This window comes from Gigantopelta aegis, chromosome 4 (assembly GCF_016097555.1).
Source record: "Gigantopelta aegis isolate Gae_Host chromosome 4, Gae_host_genome, whole genome shotgun sequence".
Taxonomy (NCBI): Eukaryota; Metazoa; Mollusca; class Gastropoda; order Neomphalida; family Peltospiridae; genus Gigantopelta; species Gigantopelta aegis.
Genome location: NC_054702.1, coordinates 98,032,785 through 98,058,430, shown reverse-complemented (window position 1 = coordinate 98,058,430; position 25,646 = coordinate 98,032,785). Strand labels below are relative to the sequence as shown.

Sequence of the window (25,646 nt, the reverse complement as noted above, 5' to 3'; positions counted from 1 at the left end):
TTCTTGAATTTTCTTCTTGTGAAGAGTTCCAAAACATAGGGTAGATAACCAAATTGCGTTCAGCGACAGCGAGTGACGCTAACGTTTGCGAATTATTTGACTGGGGACCCGATATAGTCATTCGGTTTAGTGTGAATGTAAGCGAGGCATTGTTTTCTTTGTGTCGGCCTGAACGAAAACTGTGCTTTGACCATGAAAACTAAATGACAAGCCCTAGCTACTGCAATATTTTAGTGTGTTTGTAGATGGCCGATTTGCAATTTACTGTTGGCAGTGGCTATAGGACAACAGGTATGCACATAACATGCTGCAGTGTAGCTCAGAAACGTTCCACTGCTACCAAGTGCTAGTTCAAGCTTAAAATAACTGTTCTGCTTCTAGTCCAATACTGATGTCAAACATTTGGTAATTTTATAGTCTTAATAATTTAAGTTATTAGGAAACCTACAATTTTTGGGGACCAGACAACTCGGCCCAGACAACTCGGCCCACGTCGAGACAGCTTGGCCCACGTCGAGACAGCTTGGCCCCGTGGCCAAGTTGTCTTGGACAACTCTGGGCCGAGTTATTAAGACTGCATTATACTGATAGATACCGCTAACTATATGGTCACCATTAAGAATGACAATTGTGCATGTCGTACGTGCATATCGTAGTGTTGGATGGGTTTCTAGAAGTATTGTACTATAGAAATAACGCAAAAGACATCATTTGCCAAATTCCAACATTTATTACATTAAATACATACGCACATATGTACGCAAAAAAACAACAGAACACATATACATAAATAGTTATAATAACGATCATTTCCAATGGTTAGGTCACCGACTGTAGAACAAAAACAAATTATTCGAACAGCGGAAACTATCTTCAAAGATAAATGGATCAGCAATTTATCAATCCGACATGACACTTCGTTTCGGGACGTTAAGGTTAAGGGGGTACTAATTCAATACTAACAAAAGTACATTCTTTTATTTCGGTGAGAATACTTTAATTTAAAAAACAACACTTGTCCAACAATAGACAAGATTGTCCCAGTGCTGATTTGTCGCTGGACTCCAGGCCGAGTTGTCTCGCAGTGGGCCGGGTTGTCTCAGAACTCTGGGCCGAGCTGTCTCGACGTGGGCCGAGTTGTCTGGGCCGAGTTGTCCTCCGGGCCGAGTTGTCTGGCATTTAAATTTTCAGTTTGCAGCAAGACAGCACATAGCACTGTGATATATCAATAATGAGTACCGGGTAGTTCATCAAAATAAATGTCGAGTTTGCGCTAAATGAGGTAGGCCTACTGGTTGGGACAGAAGAAAAACTGTGTGCCCACTGAGGAGGTGTACTGTATCCTACGACCCAATTACCTCAGGCGAGCACTCTTACTAATTGAGCCCTCTCCCTCTCCTTCTCCCTCTCCCTCTCCCAATTCGTTATCAGTGCCTGAGTGTAAAAGCTAGGTTTACTAAGGTCGACGAGTCACCTTTCGGACCATTGTTTTGGTACACAATAAATAAAACATATCCAATGGTAATTTTTTGATATGTATATATTTGATAAAAGTTACTTTTTATTTCTTTCATCTTTTAAAATTTAAAATTAATATTTTGTCCAGAATTATGAATTTTTTTAAAAATACTGACCTGTAAACAGAGATGTCTGCTTATTTTAGAATTTTGACAGGGGTTAAGTTTAGGGTTAGGGTCAAGAAAATCATACAGTAAGATTTATTAATTTTTTCAAAAGGTTAAAAAATCTGCAAAATATTTCGGGTACTCGTTTTACCCTCTGGCAGAAATCCTGACCAAGATGATTTGATCCTGCATAACAAGCACCGCAGGCAAGAGCTCAACCCACTGAGCTAAATCATGTCCCTATCAACTAAAGAGTCCTCTGTGGGTTATTTCACATACATACAGCATCACATCATCCATAATTGGTATATTAAAGCTGTGGCATTTTATGTAGACTCGCTCATGCCAGTGCACCACGACTGGTACATCAAAGACCATGGTATGAGCTATCCTGTCTATGGGATGGTGCATATAAAAAATCCCTTGCTGCTAATCGAAAAGAATAACCCATGAAGTGGCGACAGTGGGTTTCCTCCCTCAATATCTGTGTGGTCCTTAACCATACGTAGTATGCTATATAACCATAAATAAAATGTGTTGAGTGCGTCGTTAAATAAAACATTCCTTCCTTCTTGTTTATGTTTAATGAAATAGACACCAGATTATACAGATCGGTATGATGAAGACTTGAATTTAATCATAAATTGAATACAATGATTATGTTTTTTAATTTAAATATTCTAGTCATCAATATCAAATTTGTTTTTAAATTAAAGGTGAGGAGTTGCAGAAGGAAAGTGTCATGTGCCGACATACTGACACAGGGAGCCACTGTTTATGTTCAGTTACCATGGACAGCTGACAATATCGACATACGAATAGTGAAAGATCATAGCTTACCAGTGCCATATTTCTAAGTGAAAAAAATAAGTTGATATAGATTTTTGGAGTCTTACACAGGTGGTTCTGAATTAAAAACTGCATGATCCAAAGCCATAATAGGAATAATGGCAAATTGGAACTGGCATACATTTTGTGGGCACTCTGAGAATTTCACAGCATGGACTGGCAATGATTTTGGTAATTGCTTTGAGAAGGTGGTCATAATATGTCCAGTGCATGCACTTCTGGCCATTGCAAGTACTTTCTACATTGGACAGAGACAGAAACGATTTTATGGGAGTCAGCTTCATGTTTCGTGGACATGGTTCTTACTGTTACGATTCTTGACAGTATTTCTTTTGTTCCTTGCTCCAGTTTTACAACTGGTATTTTCAGTAACATTACTGAAAAACAGTGTAAGTTATGTTGATGCTGTTGACACAGGGATTGTATCATTATCGTGGCTGTTGCATCTAGTTTTTATAAGCAACTTGAGATATCTTCACAATGTAAGCTTGCGTGGTCCGTTGAACATGTTTGTGATATTTCTACTAACACTGGTAGCACTGTCTGTGCATATACGAACTGTTATTTTACAGAGTATGGAACTCTCTTCTAATCGTGATCTTTCCGAAGTGTATACATGCTTTATAGTTCTCGGTCTTCAGGTTTTGTATCTTATTTCTTTGATACCTAACAAAAACAGAATATACAGAACAGATTTGTTTACAAGAAATCTCAATTATGATTCGCCAGAAACAGAAGTTATAACATGGGATCATATCCAGTCATATAGTGGAGTCGACAGACCTGGAACTGTACTGATGCAGAGACCAAGAGAATGTGCAAACTGCTTGACGTTCATAACATTCCACTGGGTCCAGCCAATGATGAACAAGGGGTCAAAGGGCCAAATCAACAGTGCAAATGATCTCTTTCAATTACCAAACAGACTGAACACTGATAAGATTGACTTTGAGTTCACTGAGTTGTTACAAAGTAGAAGAGATGTCTTAAAACAGAAAAATGATGAAATTGAAACTCAGAATCATTTACCAGTGGAAAATATTAACGGAGAAGGTATTGATTCAGAAGTTTCATTTAGATCTATGAACAGAGAGAGGGACATGAACACAAAACATGACAGTCTTTTAAGGGCCCTGAACTCTGCTTTTGGAGTCCAGTATTATTTGTTAGGAATTTTGAAACTGCTTGCTGATGGATTTGGATTTGCTGGCCCAATCTTGCTCAACCTATTGGTTGCATACATAGAAAACAAAACAGAAACTAACTTCCATGGATATTTGTATGCTCTAGGTCTAACTATATCAACATTTCTTGGAACAATTTGCTCAACCCAGTTTGACTATAATTCACAAATAATTGGATTGAAAATAAGATGTGCGATAATTAGCACAGTGTATAAGAAAGCGCTTGCTGTGAATAGTGTCTCGGCATCACGGTTCAGCACTGGTGAGATCGTCAACTTCATGAGTACAGACACGGACAGGATTGTAAATTTCTGTCCGAGTTTCCATGCCTTCTGGAGTCTTCCATTTCAGATTGCCGTGTCACTGTACCTTCTTCACCAGCAGGTGGGCTTGGCATTTCTCGCTGGCTTGGCATTTGCTCTTATTCTGGTGCCAATTAACAGACAGCTTGCTGTGAAAATTGGTGACCTTAGTCAGAAGATGATGCAGCAGAAAGATTTAAGAGTAAAGGTATAAGAATACATTCACTCAAAAATTAAATTGTGGCTTTTAAAAGTTGCATATTTAGACAGCAAATAATGTCATTATTGCCTATTGTATGAGAATTTCAGTTTACATTTATAGTTTATGGTAGTCCCCAAGCGTTAAAACTATCGTCCTTTAATGCATGTATAATATACTTTGGTTTCTTTGCTTTTTAATAATTATATCAGTTTGTATTTATTGTGGGATATTTTGTTTGTTTGTGTGTTGTTGGTTTTTCTTTTGGGTTGGGGTTGGAGGCTTTTTTTTTTGTACGGGATGTTTTTTTCTTGGGTGGTGGTGGTTAGAAGGAGGTATGACTTGAGTATATGAGTCTTTGTTTTATGTTATTTTAATTTTTTTGGACCTTCCTACACCTGTGTTATATTTACACAAATGCTGTAATCATATGATTTTGATCAGTTGCAATGACTTTTATTTTATTTCACTTGTAGGTTATGGCTGAAGTATTGGCTGGGATTCGTGTTGTTAAGTTTTATGCCTGGGAAGACCACTTTGTTGAGAAAATAAATAAGTTACGAGATGCTGAATTAAAAAGTCTAAAAGGAAGAAAGTACCTTGATGCACTTTGTGTTTACTTTTGGGCAACAACTCCAGTGCTGATATCCATAATTACATTCACAACCTTCGTCTTGATGGGGAATAAACTCACTGCAGCTAAAGTAAGAAAAGCATAGGTTACCTAAGCTATGATTTGTTGCATAAATTAATGAGGTGCAAGCTAAATTTGAGATTTGAGAATTGCTCTTGTAGTTATTTAAAGTTTATTTCTATCTTTTGTATGTTTTTGTTAGTGTATTTATGGGTTTTTTGAAATGTATTTATTTATTTATTTATTTATTTATTTAAATGTTCATCAACAGAGGGTATTAATTCATGTATAGTATCTTTTTCTTGAGAATTACTTTTATTACAATATATATTTTTTATGTTTTATAATTACCACATTACACACACACAGCTCTCACACACATACATTTATTACATTGGAACCATCAGATTCAAAATAAGTGTGGTAAAGATCAGTATATAAACTATGATTCAAGCCATTGATTACAATGTATTGCTTGTATTGTAATAATCTCTTGCCAAGAGATATATACATGTATTTTGTACAAGTACACATAATTTAAATGACATATTTTTTTTTTTTTTCTTTTCTTAATAATGATCTGTAAACAAATTTTTGTGTGTGTTATATTTCAGGTTTTTACCAGCCTGTCTTTGTTTCTGATGCTCATAGGACCTCTGAATGCTTTTCCTTGGGTAATAAACGGTCTGATGGAGTCTTGGGTGTCTATGAAAAGAGTTACGGCATTCTTTCAGCTGGACAATCTGGATTTTGAACAGTATTACTCACAGTCAACATGTACTTGCTCATTTCAGTTAATTATCCTCTTAAAATAAATTATAGTGAACAATAGGAAGTTGGTTGACAGATAGAAAACTGTTAAACTGAAGGATGGTAGGGACTGGAAGGGGTAGGAATCAACAATTTAAAAAAAAAATTAAAGATAAATTAATTAAATCAGAAATTGAAACAAAAATGTTTTGTAAGTATTTTTTATGTCCTGTTGAAGTTATTCTAATTTGCTAAATTGTTTTAATCTACAAATTCATATAATGAATCACTTTACCATGCATCACTAAAATCATTGGAATAATGCAGCATCACTCCATGAGAGTTATATTAGCTTTACCTAGTACAGCCTTTGTCAGTATAACTTTGCAGTATGTGTTGCTCATTCATATCAGATTATTATGTGTGTACCTATTTGTAAAGATAATTTAGTTTGATTGTCAGTGTTAATTATCATTTTATAGCATACTCTGATCCTTTGATTGCTGTGTCAAATGGAACATTTTCCTGGCAGCAGCAAGGTGAAGCTAAGAGACCAGAGAGTTTATCCAGTACACCCAGTCCTCATCCCAATACTCTTCAGCTGACCAACATCTCACTGAATATTCATATGGTATGATCATAATATCAAGGCTAACTCTGGGTGAACACAAAGTTTCGCCAAATTATCTGTTAAACTTCAAAAATGTCAGAAAACCAGTTATTTTATCATAAAATGTAGTAAGTATTTCGCCAACTCAAAATAAAATTCGCCAGTTGTTTTCAAAATTCGCAATTGGCAAATTTGGCGACTGCCAGAGCTAGCCCTGTCATTATTCATGTCTTATGTTGTGTTTACATGTAGAATCTTCAATATTGGCAACATTGTAAAGCATGGCTATTATATTGAGCTTATTGTCTAATTATGCTCATGGTCATATCTAGTAGGGATGCAGCCCATCCTACCCTCCATGTGTCCTAGTTTTAGAAATGTCCTCCGGAGAGGACCCTGGGTTGTTTTTAATGCATCGCCACTTATTATAGGCGAAGTACAGCCCTGATGTCTTGACAAGACCCTGGAATCAACTGACTTCATAATAGCATTGGTCTAGGATCATTCCCCATTGGTGGCACCACGACTGGTATATCAAAGGTCATGGTATATGCTATCATGTCTGGAATGGTGCATCCCTTGCTACTAATGGAAAAGTTTAGCAGGTTTCTTCTCTAAGACTATAAGTCAAAATTACTAAATATTTGACATCCAATAGCTGATGATAAATAAATCAGTGTGCTCTAATGGTGTTGTTAAACAAAGCAACCTTTTTGTTTTCATAATAGTTACCATACCATTGAACTTGTAATCTGTTTTGTTTAAAGACACCACCAGAGAACATTAATATATTATAATCATCAGCTATTGGATGTCAGACATTTGATAATTCTAACATTCTTAGAGGAAACCTGCTACATTTGTGTATTAGCAGCAAGGGATCTTTTATATGCACCATTTACAGACAGGACAGAACTTGCCACAGCATCTGTTATAACAGTCATGGCATACTGGTTGGAGCGAGAAAAGACCCAGTCATCAAAACACCTCTAGCAAGCACTCCAAATTGTAAATGGATTATTCAGTGAAAAAAATCCCAAATCTTTATTAAAATATTTTTTTATGTATTATTGTCTGTTGTCTCAGCAATTTGGAGGTGGGGTGGGTTTGGGAGGGGAGGTGGGGTTTAAACTATTAAAAACAAAATCCATTGAATAATAATATTATATAATAGGCTATATCATTTATAATATTTTTTTTAAAGCTTTATTATTTATCTCATATGTTAAATGTATTGACATTAACAACCGACAATGTTGTGAACATTTAAATAGTGGTTCAAATGGAAAATTGATTGTGAAAGTAATTTTTCACATTTATTTCTCCAGTGGACTGTTACTTTCAGGGTCAGTTTGTTGGTGTTATTGGGAAGGTTGGTTCTGGTAAGAGCTCCCTCCTAAGTGCGCTCCTGGCTGAGATGACCAGGCTGACTGGGAAGGTGTCTGTTGGCTGCCAGGAGTCGGGCTTCGCTCTGGTCGCGCAGGAAGCCTGGATTCAACATGACACGATTAGAAACAACATCTTGTTCGGCAAGCCATACAATGCAGTGAAGTATGATTCACTGTTGGAGGCATGTGCTTTGACTGATGATTTGAAGGTAAAAATGACGTGGGGTTTTCTGTCTGTATATTAAAATGTTTTATTACCCATATGGGCAGTGAGATCCAGGTGAATATATTTTCTGTCTTTCCCTAGGGATAGAAGCTATCTTTCCCCGCTGACATCATGACGTTAGTTTGGTGACATCATCGGTTTCCTCGACTGTCGGCTCTCGTCGATGAGATTTTACAAAACATTTAGCTCCACCAGTGTTCAGTTTTTGTTGAAATCATTCAAGCAGTTTGTTCTTGTTAACAATTAAACATGCTCTAAACTAATTTCTTTGTAGTTCATTCACTTCCCACTAGAAACATCAGTTCATTACGAATGTGACCTCTCTTGCTTACATTTGATTTGTGTACCTAAAGATAGCTTTTGACATCATTGCTTTTCATTCGTGACATCATCAGTTTCCTCAGACTTTCACGTCTTGTATATTATATATATAATAGTTTGTGTCATGTAAGAAGTTTAAAGTTTAAGTTTCTAAACTATGTACACTATGGGTAATAAATACAATAACCCACTCGATACTCGATACTTGCTAAAGCTCTTGACTGACAACATTAATTTCACGAGGGACAGATAATCTGTAATTCCTCGTAACTTGTAAGTTATTGTCTATTTCACAAATTTTTGTTGATAGTTTTAGTACATATAAATCAAAATCAAATTAAGCTGTGATAAAATGGATAAAAGTACTGTTTCTGCTTTGACTTCAGTAAGCACTAAGTCCAGTATTAGCATTATTTTAGTCTATTAAATAATTATATCTGTTCTCCTAATTTGGAAACAAAATATGATTAAATTAATTAAACATATATACATGTATACTCAACAACGAAAGTTTAGCTAATGTTAAAAAAATGGCATAACATTTATAAATTAACCTATTTTTATTAATTAGTATTCACATCTGAAATGTTTATCATTTACAAACAGCATAAACTCATCAACCTTTGCCTTAACACAACAGGAGGACCTGGTTTTCTTTGATGTTTTTTCAACCATGGCAAATTTAGATGTCATAAAAGATAATTGCTAAACTTTCATTGTTGAGTATATATGTTTTTGTTTTTTGGAGAAAGATGCCTGTCTGCTAAATATTATCTTCTTTTGGTTCATGTAAGTACATGTAGAAGAATTAATTGTGTTTATCATTTATTTAGATGTTACCAGCCGGGGACTGCACTGAAGTAGGTGAGAATGGGGTCACTCTAAGTGGGGGACAGAAAGCTCGAATATCTCTGGCAAGGGCCATCTATCAGGTAATAATCACCTAATTCAATAAAAAAAAACTAAATTACTTACAGAGTTCAGGTTATGGAGTATTATAATACACTTTATTTATGTTTATGTTTATTTCCTTTTTGTTTTTGTTTTGTTTGTTGTTTTTTTAATGTATATTTACCCAAAATACAAATTATATTGTTTGTGTCATGCTTAGAGGAAATTATAAATGCCTCGTGGTGTTGACCATGGTAATCTTTTGTTGTCCAGTTACTTTGTTTATTATACTACCATATGTTTTTATTTAATATATTTTTAAAAATTTGTCAATAAATATAACTTAAACAGTTGTTTGACATTTTTTTTACGAAACTTAAAATGAAATCAAAATCAAATTAATGGCATATATTTTTTTTTCCAGTTTAAAATATGAATTGTTTCAGTATACATTTACTACAACAAGTTAAATAAATTATGCTGTAGTCATAATAGCTGTTGATGCATGGTATTGTGGTCTATTAGAGTGCGCCGTGCGGCCCAATACCTCTGACTTCAGCACTTGAGGTTTCTGTTAGGGTTACCTCACCCTTAGTCCATATCAGTCTAGCCTCTACCCATTGACCAGTCTAGCTTGGGTGTCCTTAAAGGAGACCGGACACCAAAAGACATGTAGTGTGTAATGGATTACGTTCGCGTCAAAGACCGCATTACTCTTAATGCCCGGCTCTCTGCGAGGCACTGGTCAGCTGCGCATCTTAGGTTTGGGGTAAAAACAGAAGTGGGCGGGATTATGCAAAGCGAGGCAATACGTCATCGGTGAGATTTACCAAGCAATACCAGCGTGTTGATTCTTTGGTTGTGCCTTTTAGTCATCTTCTTCTTTTTTTTGTCTCCAGGTTTATCGGAAATTTAATTTACAAGATAATTAGTGTTATTATATACTGTCGACGTAATTATATGATGGTTAACTGCGCAGTGTTTAACTGAAACAGTAACAGCAATGCATCCCAAGAAACATCATGGTTTCGATTTCTAAAAAAAAACGAAAATTGTTTTAAAACATGGACGCATTATTGTCGTCAAATGGGCTTTACAACAACTAAATACAGCAGGTTATGGTACATTTACAATGTGAAAATTAAAACAAGTATGTACTTAAGATATACATTAAAAAAAGGTATTGCAATTTGTTCACATACGAATATTTAAATCACATTTATTTACCTATAATTACCAAATTAATTTTCACCGACAGCCCATAACGACTCCATACTGACGTCTCTTGATCTAGTTGGTTTGTTAACCTCATAACAAAACACCTTCAAAACGTGAATTATTACGTTAGTTAACAATGTTTATCGCCAGTTCAGTATATTGCCATTAAAATTAAAATGCTAACACTTTGTTAGAAACAACATATGTACTCTGGCCAGAAGGAATGATGGTTAAATAATTTTAAAGCTAATGTCGATTATTAAAGCATAATAAAATTGTACTTTTCAATGCTTTCTGTATGTCATATTAAAAATACTCTACACCAAATAATTATTTTAATACCTACCCTGGGTTTCTGCCAGAGGGTGCGGAGGGTAAACTTATATGTATGTGCTAAAAAATCTCAGATATTAATGAGTGTGTGTGTATATATATATATATATATATATATATATATATATATATATAATGTTTTATTTTTTCGATAGACTATAGTAACATAATTGCTGTTTAAAATTTATAAAAGTGCATGAAATAAAATGTTCAATAAAAAAAAACATTTCAAACTTATAACCACCCAATATACTCCTTTGAATATATTTAGTTTTTACAGGCCCGTAGGAACGACGGGGGGGGGGGCACTGACGGACCGGGTATAAACTTTTGGTTACAATGGTAAAAAAGTGGGGGGCACACACACACACCAGTCCCTACGGGCCTGTTTTATTACGTACCCTCAAATTATTTTCTGGCAGAAAACCTGGTACCTTTGGCAAAGGTTGAAACAATTGGTTGTCTAATTTTCGACTGTTACCATAAAATAATATAATTAATCACTTTTGGCATCTAGCAATTTAAAGCAAAATTAACGATAGTTACCACATGGAATAAGCATCATATATTATTTTGTTTTACCTGTAATATATTTTCATCAGGACTTCCTTCTTCCTCCATGAATGATTAAAGAAAATAACACTGGATATATTGTAAAAAAAAAAAAATTATTCCAATATATAACAAATGTGTTTTATGTCAGTATGTGGAGCAAACTACCTGAAACAGTTGGTTTGAAATCATGATTACAAAATCCTAAAGATAAAAGGAACTGGCTCCTAACCTCACCCTCTACATATTATTAACATTTGTACAGGCCTGTAGGAACGATATTTGAAGTGGGAGGGGGGATACGGTCTCTAGTGAGGGATACAAACTAGATTTTTATCTTTATATCATCTTTACTTATGCAGAGTAGTGAAAATTTAAAACATTTTTATCCTAGAGTGTGTGATGGAGAACAAGTCCCTAGGCCCGCCCCTGTTCCTACAGGCCTGTTGTATTTTATATTAATAAATGCAAAGACTACATAATAATATTGTCGATAAGACATTAGTTGTAACGTGATTGTCAGTATGTGGCAACAGTATATTTTCCAACATTTCTGTGTTTCTGTACCCGGCTGTGGACAGTTTCGGCAGACTGGTAACACATTTTCTTAATAATTAAAAATACACTGTTTAACCAAGCACATTAAAACTTGGAGGGTAACTAGTTAAGAGAACAAAGTTTTTTGTTAAATTATTATATCTTGCTTTGGTGAGGAGGGGACGCTTTTTGCAAATTTGCGAAATCAGCCTTTGGAATATCCACTGACGTGCCATATTTACATCTATGCTGAACAAGATTTATGGATAAATATTATTACATTTTGTGTGCTTTTCTTCTAATTAGGTCCATTTGCTTCAGTTTACATTAAAAATGTCTGTAAAAAATTATGTTTAAAAAAATGCTTGTATGCTAGTCTATGACCGTGTGGCTTCCTCGTCCTCGTCGGCAGTTGATTCATCCGAATTTTCGTCTAAGACAACATTTCCAGGATTAGGGACAAAGTCTCTGATAAGTGGTTCAAACTGACACGGTTTGATGCCATTAGCACAAGCTGGACACAATTCTTCGTCACTCGAATCGCTATGTTCGTCCATGCTGCTTGGTAGTTTCTTCAGTTTTCCTCTCATCGATGACGTCACAGGTCTAGGTCATCAATTGTCGACAGTTTCCGGCAAACATCGGAGATCGGCGAAAATAAAACCCCAACCAAGACTGGCACGCTTAACTTACTCAATAAGGGGAGCGCGGTAGTTGCGTGTTGTGGTTTATGACGGCAAACAATTCATTACGCCGTATATATGGTTTGGTGTCCCGGTCTCCTTTAACAGAAGCCAAAGCTCCTGCTGGCTTACCTGTCTGGGTCACTGAGACATACAAGCCCCCTGTCCACGTCAAGGAATGGACTATGTAGTATGAAGGGGATAAATTATGTTGATATTTGTATGTTTTTACAGGACAAAGAGGTCTATCTTCTGGATGATCCACTAGCAGCTGTGGATGCCCATGTTGCAAATCATCTTTACCACAAGTGCATCATGGGATTGCTTAAAAACAAGACACGAATCCTTTGCACTCACCACACAAAGTTTCTTTCCAAGGCAGATCTGATTTTGGTGATGGAGGATGGTAAAATTGCTAAAGCTGGTAAGTGATTCAGTCGGTCTTCTCTACGTCTGGCTACATCATTATAAAACTCTAAAGTGTAGACTCATTGTTTTAACACATACAAATAGCATTTAGATAAAGTTTGGAGATTTTGCTCAAGTTTTGAGTCTAAGTGTTTTTATGTAGGCCCAAATGCAATGACTTTAGCACTTATACAGTTTACATATTTTTCTTGTATGTAATGAGCATTAAGTCTTAATTATACTCTTCAAAAAAAGTAGGGGAACCTGAAATATTACTGTTAATATCAACTATTAGACCAAACATACGCTGTGACCACAGACATCCTAGTAAAGAATGTTCAGGTCTGTTTTTCAACACACCGAAACACATTCTATTGTTTGCACGTGCATCACGCAGTTGCCCCGTACACGTGCGTGGGGTGTCATTCTCGATTTTGACAATTTCCAGGAAGGTCAATTAATCACTGTGGAACATTATTTCTGTCAATCTTTTTCATTCTGTTGATCATACAGTTGTTACTGTTTTGTTTTTAGTCATTTTTATTGTTTGAATTTGCGATTTATTAATAAAAAAAGTCAACTTTCAAATTTCACTTTTGACCCCAGTCGTCCTTCAAGATCTTTGGTGGTCATAAAACCTACTGTAATACTGAACTACCAGTTGTAATGTTTGTCCAATTAATTCACTATTATCATAAAATCATTCCCCACAGCTAATATAACTTACAATTTTGGTAATTGTAAATTCTTATTAGAGTACCCCTACGTTTTTTGAAGAGTATATAATATCTCTATAATGTTTGTGACTGGAAAATAACAGCATGAATGTTATGTACCTTTAAATGTCCCAAAAATGTTACTTTATTTAATACAAAAGTTAACATTATATCATGCATTAGGTAACATTGGAAATGAAATAGATTGGTGAAAATAAACATCTAAAATAAAACTTGTTTTATTTCTAAAATATTGTTTTTTAAAAAGAGCTTCAAATTGGTCAGTTATTTTAACCTATCATTTTCTTTTCTAAACACAGTTCCTGTTTTCAACTCGATATGTAAACTTTTTGCCAAAACAAATGCACCATTTGTCATGTCATGTAATATAATTCATCTGCCATTTTGATTTGTAGGTCCTCCAGAAGATATACTGTCTTCAGTTATATTAAACTCTGAAAGTACTGTCCACCGAGGTTCTGTAGCTGATGTTGATGAGGAGTCTGTGTGTGTTGACGGTATAGACAGCAGTGATAATCTGGTGGAAGAGGAACGCAAGGAAAAGGGCGTTGTCAACCTCCATGTCTACAAGTCCTACTGGAAAGCTATTGGAATGTGTCTCTCTCCACTGATCCTGCTTGCTTTGTTTTTCATGCAAGGTATGCAGGTGTAGCGCTGCTGATTGCCAAATTTGTCATTTAGGAATTTTAACGTAATTGATAAATTTTATTTTAATTTAGGGAAGTAAATTCATGTAACATGTTTATTATTTAAAAAAAATTAATTGTGGGTTTCTTAAAGCCGCACGCCCTAGTTCCATCCAGCGAAAATAAATTATAATTTGGTTAATCTACAAACCTGTAACACACTTAGATCACGTTTTTATCAAATGGAGTGAAAAAGCAGGTTTTGTATTGATAAATACCATGGGAATCCCCATGTCCCAATTGCTTGAAATAATTTTGAAAGTTAGTATTCTGATGTCACCGCTAGATGTTGCTCGAAGCACAACAATGCCTACGTCACGACAAATTTCACAGAGTGTACACAGACTTGGGGTGCGTTCCTTTCACCTCTCCTGGACATGTTCCAACTGTTCTGTCCTGGTTGTATCCCCTCTCCAGATATCATAAGACTTAGCAAAATTATTGGTTTTAAGGGTTTGTAACGTTTTGTATTGAGATACTTACTTGTCTGAACTTTATTGTTACTGAAAATGTTCACGAACTGTGAAGAAAAATCTCACAAATGAACAACTAGCAAACGACAACAAATCGGATGTTGATTGCGCGAACGTGCACGAGAAAGCAAACCGAACCAAAATGATAACGGTCACGTGGTATGCCAACATCTGTGACGTTTACACAGGAAGATTCCCTCTAAAAATAGATTGGACCTCGCTTGCTTAACGTTTTTTTCTCGAGTGCACGCGGATTTTTAAGAAATATAAACAAATGCATTTCGTGGTTTTACAAACATCAGGATTACCAGGATTACCAAAAAACACTTCAGGTGAATGGAAATGTGTATTCTAAATAATAAAATGTAAGTAAAGTGCAATTTTATTTGTGACAAAATGGGTTTAATAGCGAAAAACAACGCCGTAATGGTTAACAACTAGCCGTAACTTGGGTGTGTCCCTTTAAAGGGGCAGACCCTAGTTTTTAAACTCTACAGAATATTTTTCACTATTATGATCACTGCAGTGAATCATTATTTATATTCTGTTGTTTACATTATCCATTTCCATAGAACCAAAGTGTTTCTAGTCATCTTGGTGTTTCTAATACCAAAAAAATGCATTTTTCATATTTTTAAAAACACACATGCATCTGAGAAGAAGTGGTTATTGATTCGAGTTCTAGTCTATTTTTAAGGATATTTCTCAATTTCAACGTCACAGACTCTTCTTTCGCTCTATTGTAACTTTATCCAAATTAGTTACACGTTTGTAAATTAACTAAACTTAGTGTCCATTTCCTACGGGTTAAAACTAGGGTCTGCACCTTTAAATCTATAAAGTTTAACAGACAATATGGTGAAATGTTTTGATTACCCAGAGCTAGCTATGGTCGATATGTGTTAGAAAATGTGTAACATGTACAGGGTGCTTTAAACAGGGAACAACGTAAACATCTAAGATAAATAATTTTATATATTTTGTAGCCATTATTCATAAAAATGGATGGTTTATTTGACTAGTAACCTGATGAACTCAAGATATTTTTAGTCTAGTTTGTAAGCATCTTATTTATCTATTTGCAAAATGTTTTTGATGATCTTAGACCATTGAGATCTTCAGATTATAGATTGCAGAATAAATCTTTTGTCATATTTGGTAACTATAATGTTTTAAAGATTTTATTCTACAATCAGACTACCATTTTTTTTGCTAATTTTCTTTAAGCTTCACGAAATATAAATGATTGGTGGTTGTCCTACTGGATCTCTCACAGTCACCATGGTAACAGCACCAACACCACCTACAACCAGGATTTCATCTTCACCTTTCCCTCTATACAGACTCCTCATGGGTAAGGTATAATTTTTAATGCAACAATAGTTTAATTTTTAATACATAATTGATTTTGTTTCCCAGAAATAAGCATATTTAGATGATTGTATACTTGTGCTAAATTAAGTTGTACAGTGCCTAATTTTGCATTAGCATTTTCATTGTTTGTTTTTTTATATAATATGTTTGAACATTTTAACTTTAATGTTTAAACAACCATTCACAGAGATATTAACATTTCCTCTTGAAATACATAATAATTACAAAGATTTAATTATTTATTTTCCTCTTCTTATTGACTCTTCACAGAATGACTGCCATTTCCTCATCGAATACCACAGAAGATAGTGACATATCTTTCTATCTCACTGTGTATGGGTGTTTAGCTGGAGCTAACTCACTGTTCACTCTTAGCAGAGCCTTCCTGTTTGCTTTCGGAGGTATCTGTGCTGCACAAGTCATTCACAAGCACCTGCTATCTTCTGTACTAAAGGTAAAATTACTCTGGCTTTAGTGATTTCGTTAAACAAAACAAACTTTAACTGTCTTTCCTATAAAGTATAGAGACGCCATGCACTTACCTTATAGTCTACTATAACTGTCAACATTTTAAATGGGTTTTTTTCCGGGTTTTTTAATAGAAGCTCTTGTTACAGAACCATGGGTATGATCTATAGTCCGTCCCACAGGGATAGCATTTTTTTTCATACTATGTAATTCACTACAAGTTATTTATTTCTGAGCCGATTGATTTGTAAATTGCACACACAAATTGTATTTCTTTGTTATTTCCAAAACACTTTTACTTTTCTTCTTACGTCAAACCAAACTGAAATTATTTACAAAAAACATTTCAATAAAATGAGGGGACAGACTATAGTTGTCGATATAGTACTCACCCAAAGTGCTTGGGTCAGAGGATTGAACCACTTTTGCAAACCCTCTGGGTTTTTATCTGCCCTAACCAATGCACAATAACTGGTATGTCAAAGGCTGTGGTATGTGCTGTTTGTGTCCTCTATGGGAAAGTGCATATAAAATTACCAAACTTTTGACATCCAGTAGCTGATTAAACAAAGAAAACTTACTGTGTTTTGGCCTTCAGAAAGTAAGGTGACACCTCTTGCAGTTGGAATATAATCATTATTTATTACCCCAGCAGGCACTCATAATGAGGAAAATAAAAATCATAATTTCTCACTGAGAAATTATCATGCATTGGTTTAACGTACACTACTATTGGACGATTTGATGCAACAAACCAAACACCTTGTCGGTACTAAATATGACGTAATCACGATTTGGCAAAGCACACACAATGACATCACATAGTTGTTTGCATTTACGTCTTTCTGGTTTCAGTGTTAAATTTGTAATAAAATGATAGTTTATTGCAATTCGTTATAGATTTCTTTTTTTACAGAATATATAGAACTTTGGGTTTTGAAAATTATCTGTGAACCATGAATAAAATACAAAGTTAAGCAATACCCAAACAGTAAAGTAGTTTACGTTATTTCTATATGCATGGACGTGTAGCCGATGTAGGCTATATCAAAAATATAGGCTTTTAAAAAAAAAAAAATAGCTGGGGAAATAAATAGAATAACAAACTCGGGACATAAATTTTATAATAACTGGTAACTCGTTTACCAGTCTACCCCGACCAGGCATATCATAAAGTTTATTTAATTATACTGTGTCTGACAAATGTTTGTGTAATATATATTATTTATATTAAATATGCATATTACTTTTGTCACTGTTGTCATGATCTTTTCATTACAGAAATTTATTTGTGCACTATTTTCTTAATTTGTTCTCAGGCCCCTGTTTCATTTTTTGACACAACGCCAATAGGTCGGATTATCAACCGATTCTCCTCCGACCTGTATGCTGTTGACGATTCTCTCCCTTTCATCCTGAACATCTTCCTGGCACAGGCGTACGGCATTCTGGGAACTCTCGTTATCACCTGCTATGGGCTGCCGTACTTCACCATTGTATTAGTACCCCTGTCCCTACTGTATTACAAGATCCAGGTATGTTGTCTATGTTACCAGTCATTTGCTTTTTCTAGCTCCATAGTAGAATGCTTGTTTGAGATGCAATGCATCATGGGATTGATCATCCTTGGTGATTCAGTCTGGTTTTTATCCCAACCCAACCAGTGCCACAATACTGGTATATCAAAGTCTATGGTATGTGCATTCCTCTATATGGTAAAATGTGTATTAAAGATTTCCTCGCTTATTATATATCTAAACTAAGTGTTGTAATAACTATATGTTAACTACCAAATAGCCATTATTTAAAATGTGCTGAGATATGATTAAACAACTATTTCCTTTATTTCTTTTGGTTTTGGTAATATATTGACAAATATATGAGCTCTGTTACAACAAGTGTTGAAATAACCATAGTGTGCTATATACAAAATAGCTGTCGCTATTTCTCATACTGACATAATGGCAGATGTGCATATCAGTCTTTCTTTAATGTATCATCAAAAGCCCAGGTAATCTTTGATAAAAACATAGATATTGGTTCCCCTGAAGTAAATTGATTCAAAGAACATACATTTTGTTGATTTCATTTTCCAGCATTACTACCGCCACACATCAAGAGAAATTAAACGTATTTCAAGTGTGACCCTGTCTCCTATCTATGCTCATTTTTCTGAGACTCTCACAGGATTAACAACGATCAGAGCTTTGAGAGAATCCAACAGGTTAGTTCAAATCATTTCATTTTTAACATATTTTCATGCTTATTAATTAAGGTTCAAGCACGCTGTCCTGGGCATATACCTCAGTTATCTAGGCTGTCTGCCAGGACAGTGAGTTAGCGGTCAGTTGCTAGTGTTGAAGTCGGTACCAGGATACAAACCAGTACCTACCACTAAACCACTGAGGCAGGTAGTTTGTATCAGTTATCTAGGCTGTCTGCCAGGACAGTGAGTTAGCGGTTAGTTGCTAGTGTTGAAGTCGGTACCAGGATACAAACCAGTACCTACCACTAAACCACTGAGGCAGGTAGTTTGTATCAGTTATCTAGGCTGTCTGCCAGGACAGTGAGTTAGCGGTTAGTTGCTAGTGTTGAAGTCGGTACCAGGATACAAACCAGTACCTACCACTAAACCACTGAGGCAGGTAGTTTGTATCAGTTATCTAGGCTGTCTGCCAGGACAGTGAGTTAGCGGTTAGTTGCTAGTGTTGAAGTCGGTACCAGGATACAAACCAGTACCTACCACTAAACCACTGAGGCAGGTAGTTTGTATCAGTTATCTAGGCTGTCTGCCAGGATAGTGAGTTAGCGGTTAGTTGCTAGTGTTGAAGTCGGTACCAGGATACAAACCAGTACCTACCACTAAACCACTGAGGCAGGTAGTTTGTATCAGTTATCTAGGCTGTCTGCCAGGATAGTGAGTTAGCGGTTAGTTGCTAGTGTTGAAGTCGGTACCAGGATACAAACCAGTACCTACCACTAAACCACTGAGGCAGGTAGTTTGAATCAATTCTGTTTTTCTGTTATGTAGAACTGGAAAATGAGATGTGATGACAAGGAAGAAATTTAAGTAGAATATTAAATCTGATTATAATTATTTATGTTTCAAAATTTGTGAGAGGATTTTGTAGTCATGTCATTGCAGAAATATGATTTGTACTTTGTCAGAGATATCAGAGATGAAGAATAAAAGGAAGTAAAATGCATATTATCCTGTGTTAAGCAGCCATCTAAGGGAATCAGATTTGTTTCAGTCAGTGTTTAAAAACCTGAAAAAGATGCTGATTTATCCAAAATGTTATTAGCCAGATATCATATTTATATACATAACAAACAAAAAACAGGTTAATTTGTCATCTGATAGGATCAAAAACAATTAAAAACTTGCCTTTGTAGACAGTTGGAGAAGACTGTACTGTAAATACATATGTGTAATTTCAATTCAGATTTGCAAAGGAGAATTTAAAAAGACTTGACATAAATCAACGAGCCATGTTTGCCAACAAGGCAGCTGCAAGGTGGTTGGATTTCAGACTGCAGATGCTGGGGGTTCTCATGGTTACTGGAGTGGCTTTCATTGCAGTGCTGGAGCACAATTATCGTGGTATTGATCCAGGTATGTTTGATGGTTTATATCAGTATATGATGTATCACATTTGTATGTTATAATACATTTGAAATGAGTAATTTTTGGAGAAGGAAAAAACCCATGGTATCAAATTTATATTTGATGTTTTTTCTTTTCCATGTCATAGCAAATATTGAACAGAGTAACAAAGAAGAGTGACCTATTTAGGAATATGCACTGAAGTAAAATAACTGCAATGTGTTGTTTGTTATATCACTAAATATAAACTTGGGTGGAATTTGGTGAATATAATTATATAGATCATGGTGAATTTTAGATACAATTTCCATCTGTTTTATAGTTCTGTGTTAAATTTGGTTTGGTTTAGAAAACAACAAAATTAGCTGGAGCAATCAATAGAAATGTATATTTGCATACCGCCTATTAGGAAATTTAATTTATCTTTTGCTCCAAACTTATACGTCAACTATAAAATCTCAGTAACATTTTGTACCATTTTGTTTTGCATTATAGGTCTTGTAGGACTGGCAATTTCTTACTCTCTGTCTATCACCAATCTGCTGGGTGGAGTTGTGATGTCATTCACAGAAACCGAGAAACAGCTTGTTAGTGTGGAGAGGACCCAGGAATACATTGAGGATGTACCCAGTGAACAGTGGGATGGGAGTATTTTTGTAAGTCATTTCAGTTGCTAGCAATCAAGACCTCATGTTGATGATAATGATTTCAACTTTTATACCAAGTATGAATAAGATGTTAAAAATGTTCTAGATCTATTTCAACTTATTAATTTTGCTTATATCCAATTACGGTTCAAGCACGCTGTCCTGAGCACACACTTCAGCTATCTGGGCTGTATGTCCAGGACAGTGGGTTAGTTGTTAATTGTTAGTGGTTAGTGAGCACACACTTCAGCTATCTGGGCTGTATGTCCAGGACAGTGGGTTAGTTGTTAATTGTTAGTGGTTAGTGAGAGAGAAGAGGGTGTAGTGGCCTTACACCTACCCACCGAGTGGTTAAAACTTGCTCTGGGTGAGAGCCAGTACCAGGCTGCAAAACCTGTACCTATCAGCCTTATGTCCGATGGCTTAACCACGACGCCACCGAGGCTAGTATTCTAGATCTATAACTATCCTGCTGGTGCTGTTGTAGGTCTTTAGTTGTCCTGCCTGGACTTTCTTGCATCAACAGTTGTCCTATCTGGGCTGTACTAGGCCTCGACTCTTCTAATTCTACAGTTATCCTGCTAGAGCTGTGTTAGGTCTATAACTGCCTTTTCCAGCTATCCTAGCTAGCCCTACATCCTGCCTGGATCATTAGATCTTACCCTTATAAAGTATTTGTGTCAAATGCAGAGGATAACAGATAAGTTACTGTACCCTTTGTTATTAATTTTATGTCCTCTGTGAAATAATTTAATGTTCTTGAGCTTAACCAGTAGTTATTAAGTTTATATTCTGGGTGCAATAATTTTCAGCTGTGTCTTAAAAATAAAACTGTATTTCTAAAGGTTCATCCTCAGTGGCCACAACACGGAAAGGTTTGTTTTCGTGAAGTGATGATGAGGTACAGACCAAATCTACAAAATGCTTTGGATGTTGTCAACTTTGAGACTGAGCCAGCTGAGAAGATAGGAATTGTGGGAAGAACTGGGTCGGGAAAGTCCAGTTTGTTTTTAGTCTTGTTTCGGATGGTGGAGATCCAGTCAGGGGAGATAAGTCTTGATGGGGTGAACCTTGCTCATCTTGACTTGAAGGATATCAGGTAACTTTTAACGAACCACAGTTCTTTTTTCAACAAATGTTTCCATTCATTATTTTATTTTGGTAAATTCCTCTGCAAGTGCTGTTCCTCATCATGGTGTAGGGATGGCAACATTCTCATAGTTTACCTTGAGAATGGTGAATACAAAACCCAATCATGACGTCGATTAAAAAAATTTGAATATAGTCCACAGACAAATATGCCATAGAGAATTAAAAACTGCAGCAATCTCCACAGCATTGCCGATTCAGGTGGGTAATTGCAGGGGTTGTAGTTTGGTGCAATATTCATTCATGTTTACCACAGCTCCATACATTGTTTCTTTGATTTGACAATGTTTCTTTTTATCTTTTTAAAGATACTATTTTGGTATTTTACATTGGGTTTTGTCATGCAATAAACTTTATTTGCTGCTAGAAAAAGAACATGATCTTTTGGTATGATTTGCTTGAATACATAATATTTGCAGCCATCAGAAGAAAGTAAAAAGACATATTTTTTCTGCTGTTAACAGGTCACGTCTAGCGGTCATTCCACAAGATCCCTTTTTGTTCAGTGGCTCTGTGAGAGAAAACCTGGATCCTACAAATCGATTTCGAGACAGGGAGTTGTGGACTGTTTTAGAGCGATGTCATTTAGCAGAAGCCGTGGTACAGCTTGGGGGGCTGGACTCAGATGTGGCTGAAAAAGGAAAACACTTTTCTGTTGGACAACGACAGCTCCTGTGTCTAGCCAGAGCTCTTCTTACTCAGGCTAAGGTAGTTCGCTTATTTGATTTACGGGTCATGTACATCATATTTACGGGTCATGTAGATTATATTTATGGGTTATATATTAGGTTATTATTACAACACACCTAAAAAACCAATTTCAGGACATTAAGATGTAGCAATACCATTTTGAAACAATGTTACATATACAGTACTTACGTGAAGCAACCATATATGTCTGTATCAAGGATGTAGGTATGGGTACATGTGCACCTCTCATTAAAGAAAATAATAATTTAAAAAAACATTAATAAAAAAATTAATTAAATGACAACACATTAGATCCACTTTTAAACTTTAAAACTATTAATTTTAGTTAGTCTTTTGTTATCGCTCAAAATGCACACCACATTTGAAGACAGAAAGAAAGAAAGAAATGTTTTATTTAACGACACACTCAACACATTTTGTTTATGGTTATATGGCGTCAGAGATATGGTTACGGACCACACAGATATTGATAGAGGAAACCCGCTGTCGCCATTTCATGGGCTACTCTTTTCGATTATCAGCAAGGGATCTTTTATGCACCATCCCACAGACAGGGTAGTACATACCACGGCCTTTGATATACCAGTCGTGGTGCACTGGCTGGAACGAGAAATGGCCCAATGGGCCCACTGACGGGGATCGATCCCAGACCGACCGTGCATCAGGCTAAGCGCTTTATGACTGGGCTGTGTCCCGCCCCCACATTTGAAGATAGAGGTGATTGTGTATTTGTAATAATTTACCTTCATTCTGTATAACTGGGGGTTATCATTCATTTCTTACACATATATAGTTCAGTACGAAGTAGTTTGATACAAATTTTTATACAATTTTGATACAAATTTCATGTCAAAATTCTGTGATATACATGTTAGAAATTCATGTATTACTATTGGGGTTTTTCAATTAATATGTTTGCACTATATTTTCCTGAAGACATTTTAGAATAAATCTGTAATAAATTTGTTTTATGTAGGTGTTGTGTATAGATGAGGCTACAGCTAGTGTGGACCTGGAGACAGACAGTCTGATTCAGGAGACAATAAGGGAGGCATTCAAGGACAGCACAGTGCTGACGATAGCTCACCGCATCAACACCATTCTCGACAGTGACAGAGTGCTCGTCATGAGCGAAGGTCAGGCTCTGGAGTTTGCTCCTCCTGGGGTTCTCCTTCAGAAGACTAACTCTTTATTTCACCAGCTTGTGCATGGGAGAAACTGAATGCTTGGTCATTTGCACTGCCATTTTATATCAGAGAAACTGAATGCTCAGTCATTTGCACTGCCATTTTATATCAGAGAAACTGAATGCTCAGTCATTTGCACTGCCATTTTATATGAGAGAAACTGAATGCTTGGTCATTTGCACTGACATTTTATATGGGAGAAACTGAATGCTAGGTCATTTGTACTGGCATTTTATATGGGAGAAACTGAATGCTCAGATATTTGCACTGACATTTTATATGAGAGAAACTGAATGCTTGGTCATTTGCACTGGATTCTATATAGGGGCACTGACATTTGGGAGTCTTAAGAGTCCTGTTATGGAGCAACAGGAAAATATATAATGTGGTATGGAAAACAAAAGAGGTGTGATTGAGGAGGGCCATGGTCCCTACCATGACCATCCCACCCCACCCCGGCTATGCCAATGCTTATTTGTGACAATCTGTGGGGCCTTGTTTTATGTTGTTCTATTGTGTGAAAGTAAATGTGATGACTTTTATATAATTAAATAAGCATTGAGTATTCTGAGCCTGTGGTCCATGACTCTTTATAAAAAAAACCCAGTTGATCTTAATACCAGATATCAATCGGACAAGTATTGTGGGGAGAAGATGAAGGCATTTTATCAACATGCCTTGCATCCCATGAATGCAAAGGGAGAGGCGGTGCAACAGTCGTGATTTTTAGCATACATAGGCCTACTGTTTTAAGTATGGTCCCTCAGCTGAAATATATGTACAATGAAATGTGTTAAGCAGCGATCAAAGGAAGCATAAAAAAGTGGTCTTTTAAAGACAGGTGACTGCTTAATACAGGTGACCCCCCAGAACAGGTTTGATTGTACTGTATGCAAGATGTACCAGATATGTGGAAATATATGTTTGTGAAAATTATACCTTCCATTGTTTAACATTATACTTTGGATTAATATTATTTTCTTACTGGAAAAGTGGAAAATGAATGTCGGTACTGGTAAAAGGAAGGGAATGTTTTATTTAATGATGCACTCAACACATTTTATTTACGGTTATATGGCATAGGACATATGGTTAAGGACCACACAGATATTGAGAAAGGAAACCCCCTGTTGCCACTTCATGGGCTACTCTTTTCGATTAGCAGCAAGGGATATTTTATATGCACCATCCCACAGACAGGGTAGTAAATACCACAGCCTTTGATGTACCAGTCATGGTGCACTGGCTGGAATGAAAAATGGTCCAGTGGGCCCACCGACGGGGATTGATCCCACTCGGTACTGGTAAATGCTTTAATGTTATACAATCAGCATGGAAGCTATCCTTACAGACAGATTGAACAAAGGTTTTACTTTTATTGGTACCCTACCGGTCCAACTGGAGGGGACTGTTGCTATCGTCTGTCCTCATGCCCATCTGTCTGACTGTATTTCTGTCTGTGTCTGTCCGTCTGTCCATCTGTCCAAATATAGTTTTCAAGACTCTTTTTTTTCACAATGCCTCAAGACGTTGAGCTGAAATTTTGTGTATAAATTTATGTACAGTTACAAATCAAGTTTGACTCCATGGCGATTTACCCATTTTTAACAGAGTTATGGCCCTTGAACTCAGGAGATAAGAAAATATGTTGCACCCAGTTGGGGACATGTATTGCTTTAGCAGTACTCTCAAAGTGCTTGTTTCAATTTGTTTTAACTGTGGATCAAATGGAGTCAACAAAATTAATGTTAAAATATTTTTATTAACGCATATCAATTGTAAAATGTGTTTTAGAGCTATAGAAGTTTTAATGTCAATTTTTTCGAGCATTGTGATCTCAACATAGACTTGTAAACTGAGTGCCAGAATGGTACATATGGTAATTTTTGACGTATAG

The 25,646-nt window shown here is 35.9% G+C and overlaps 1 protein-coding gene across 1 annotated transcript; it reads left to right on the top strand.

Moving 5' to 3' along the window:
* Positions 1-156: 156 nt before the first annotated feature.
* Positions 157-24,320, top strand: LOC121371530 (ATP-binding cassette sub-family C member 10-like). Its single transcript, XM_041497491.1, has 18 exons — positions 157-291; positions 2,342-4,168; positions 4,636-4,863; positions 5,408-5,570; positions 6,026-6,174; positions 7,499-7,750; positions 8,922-9,020; positions 12,537-12,726; positions 13,843-14,085; positions 15,834-15,960; positions 16,251-16,434; positions 17,768-17,983; positions 18,545-18,672; positions 19,895-20,064; positions 20,551-20,711; positions 21,548-21,801; positions 22,316-22,559; positions 23,539-24,320. Exons 2-18 carry the CDS (start codon positions 2,573-2,575, stop codon positions 23,782-23,784), a joined length of 4,650 nt encoding a protein of 1,549 aa, XP_041353425.1. The 5' UTR covers positions 157-291; positions 2,342-2,572; the 3' UTR covers positions 23,785-24,320.
* Positions 24,321-25,646: the final 1,326 nt, after the last annotated feature.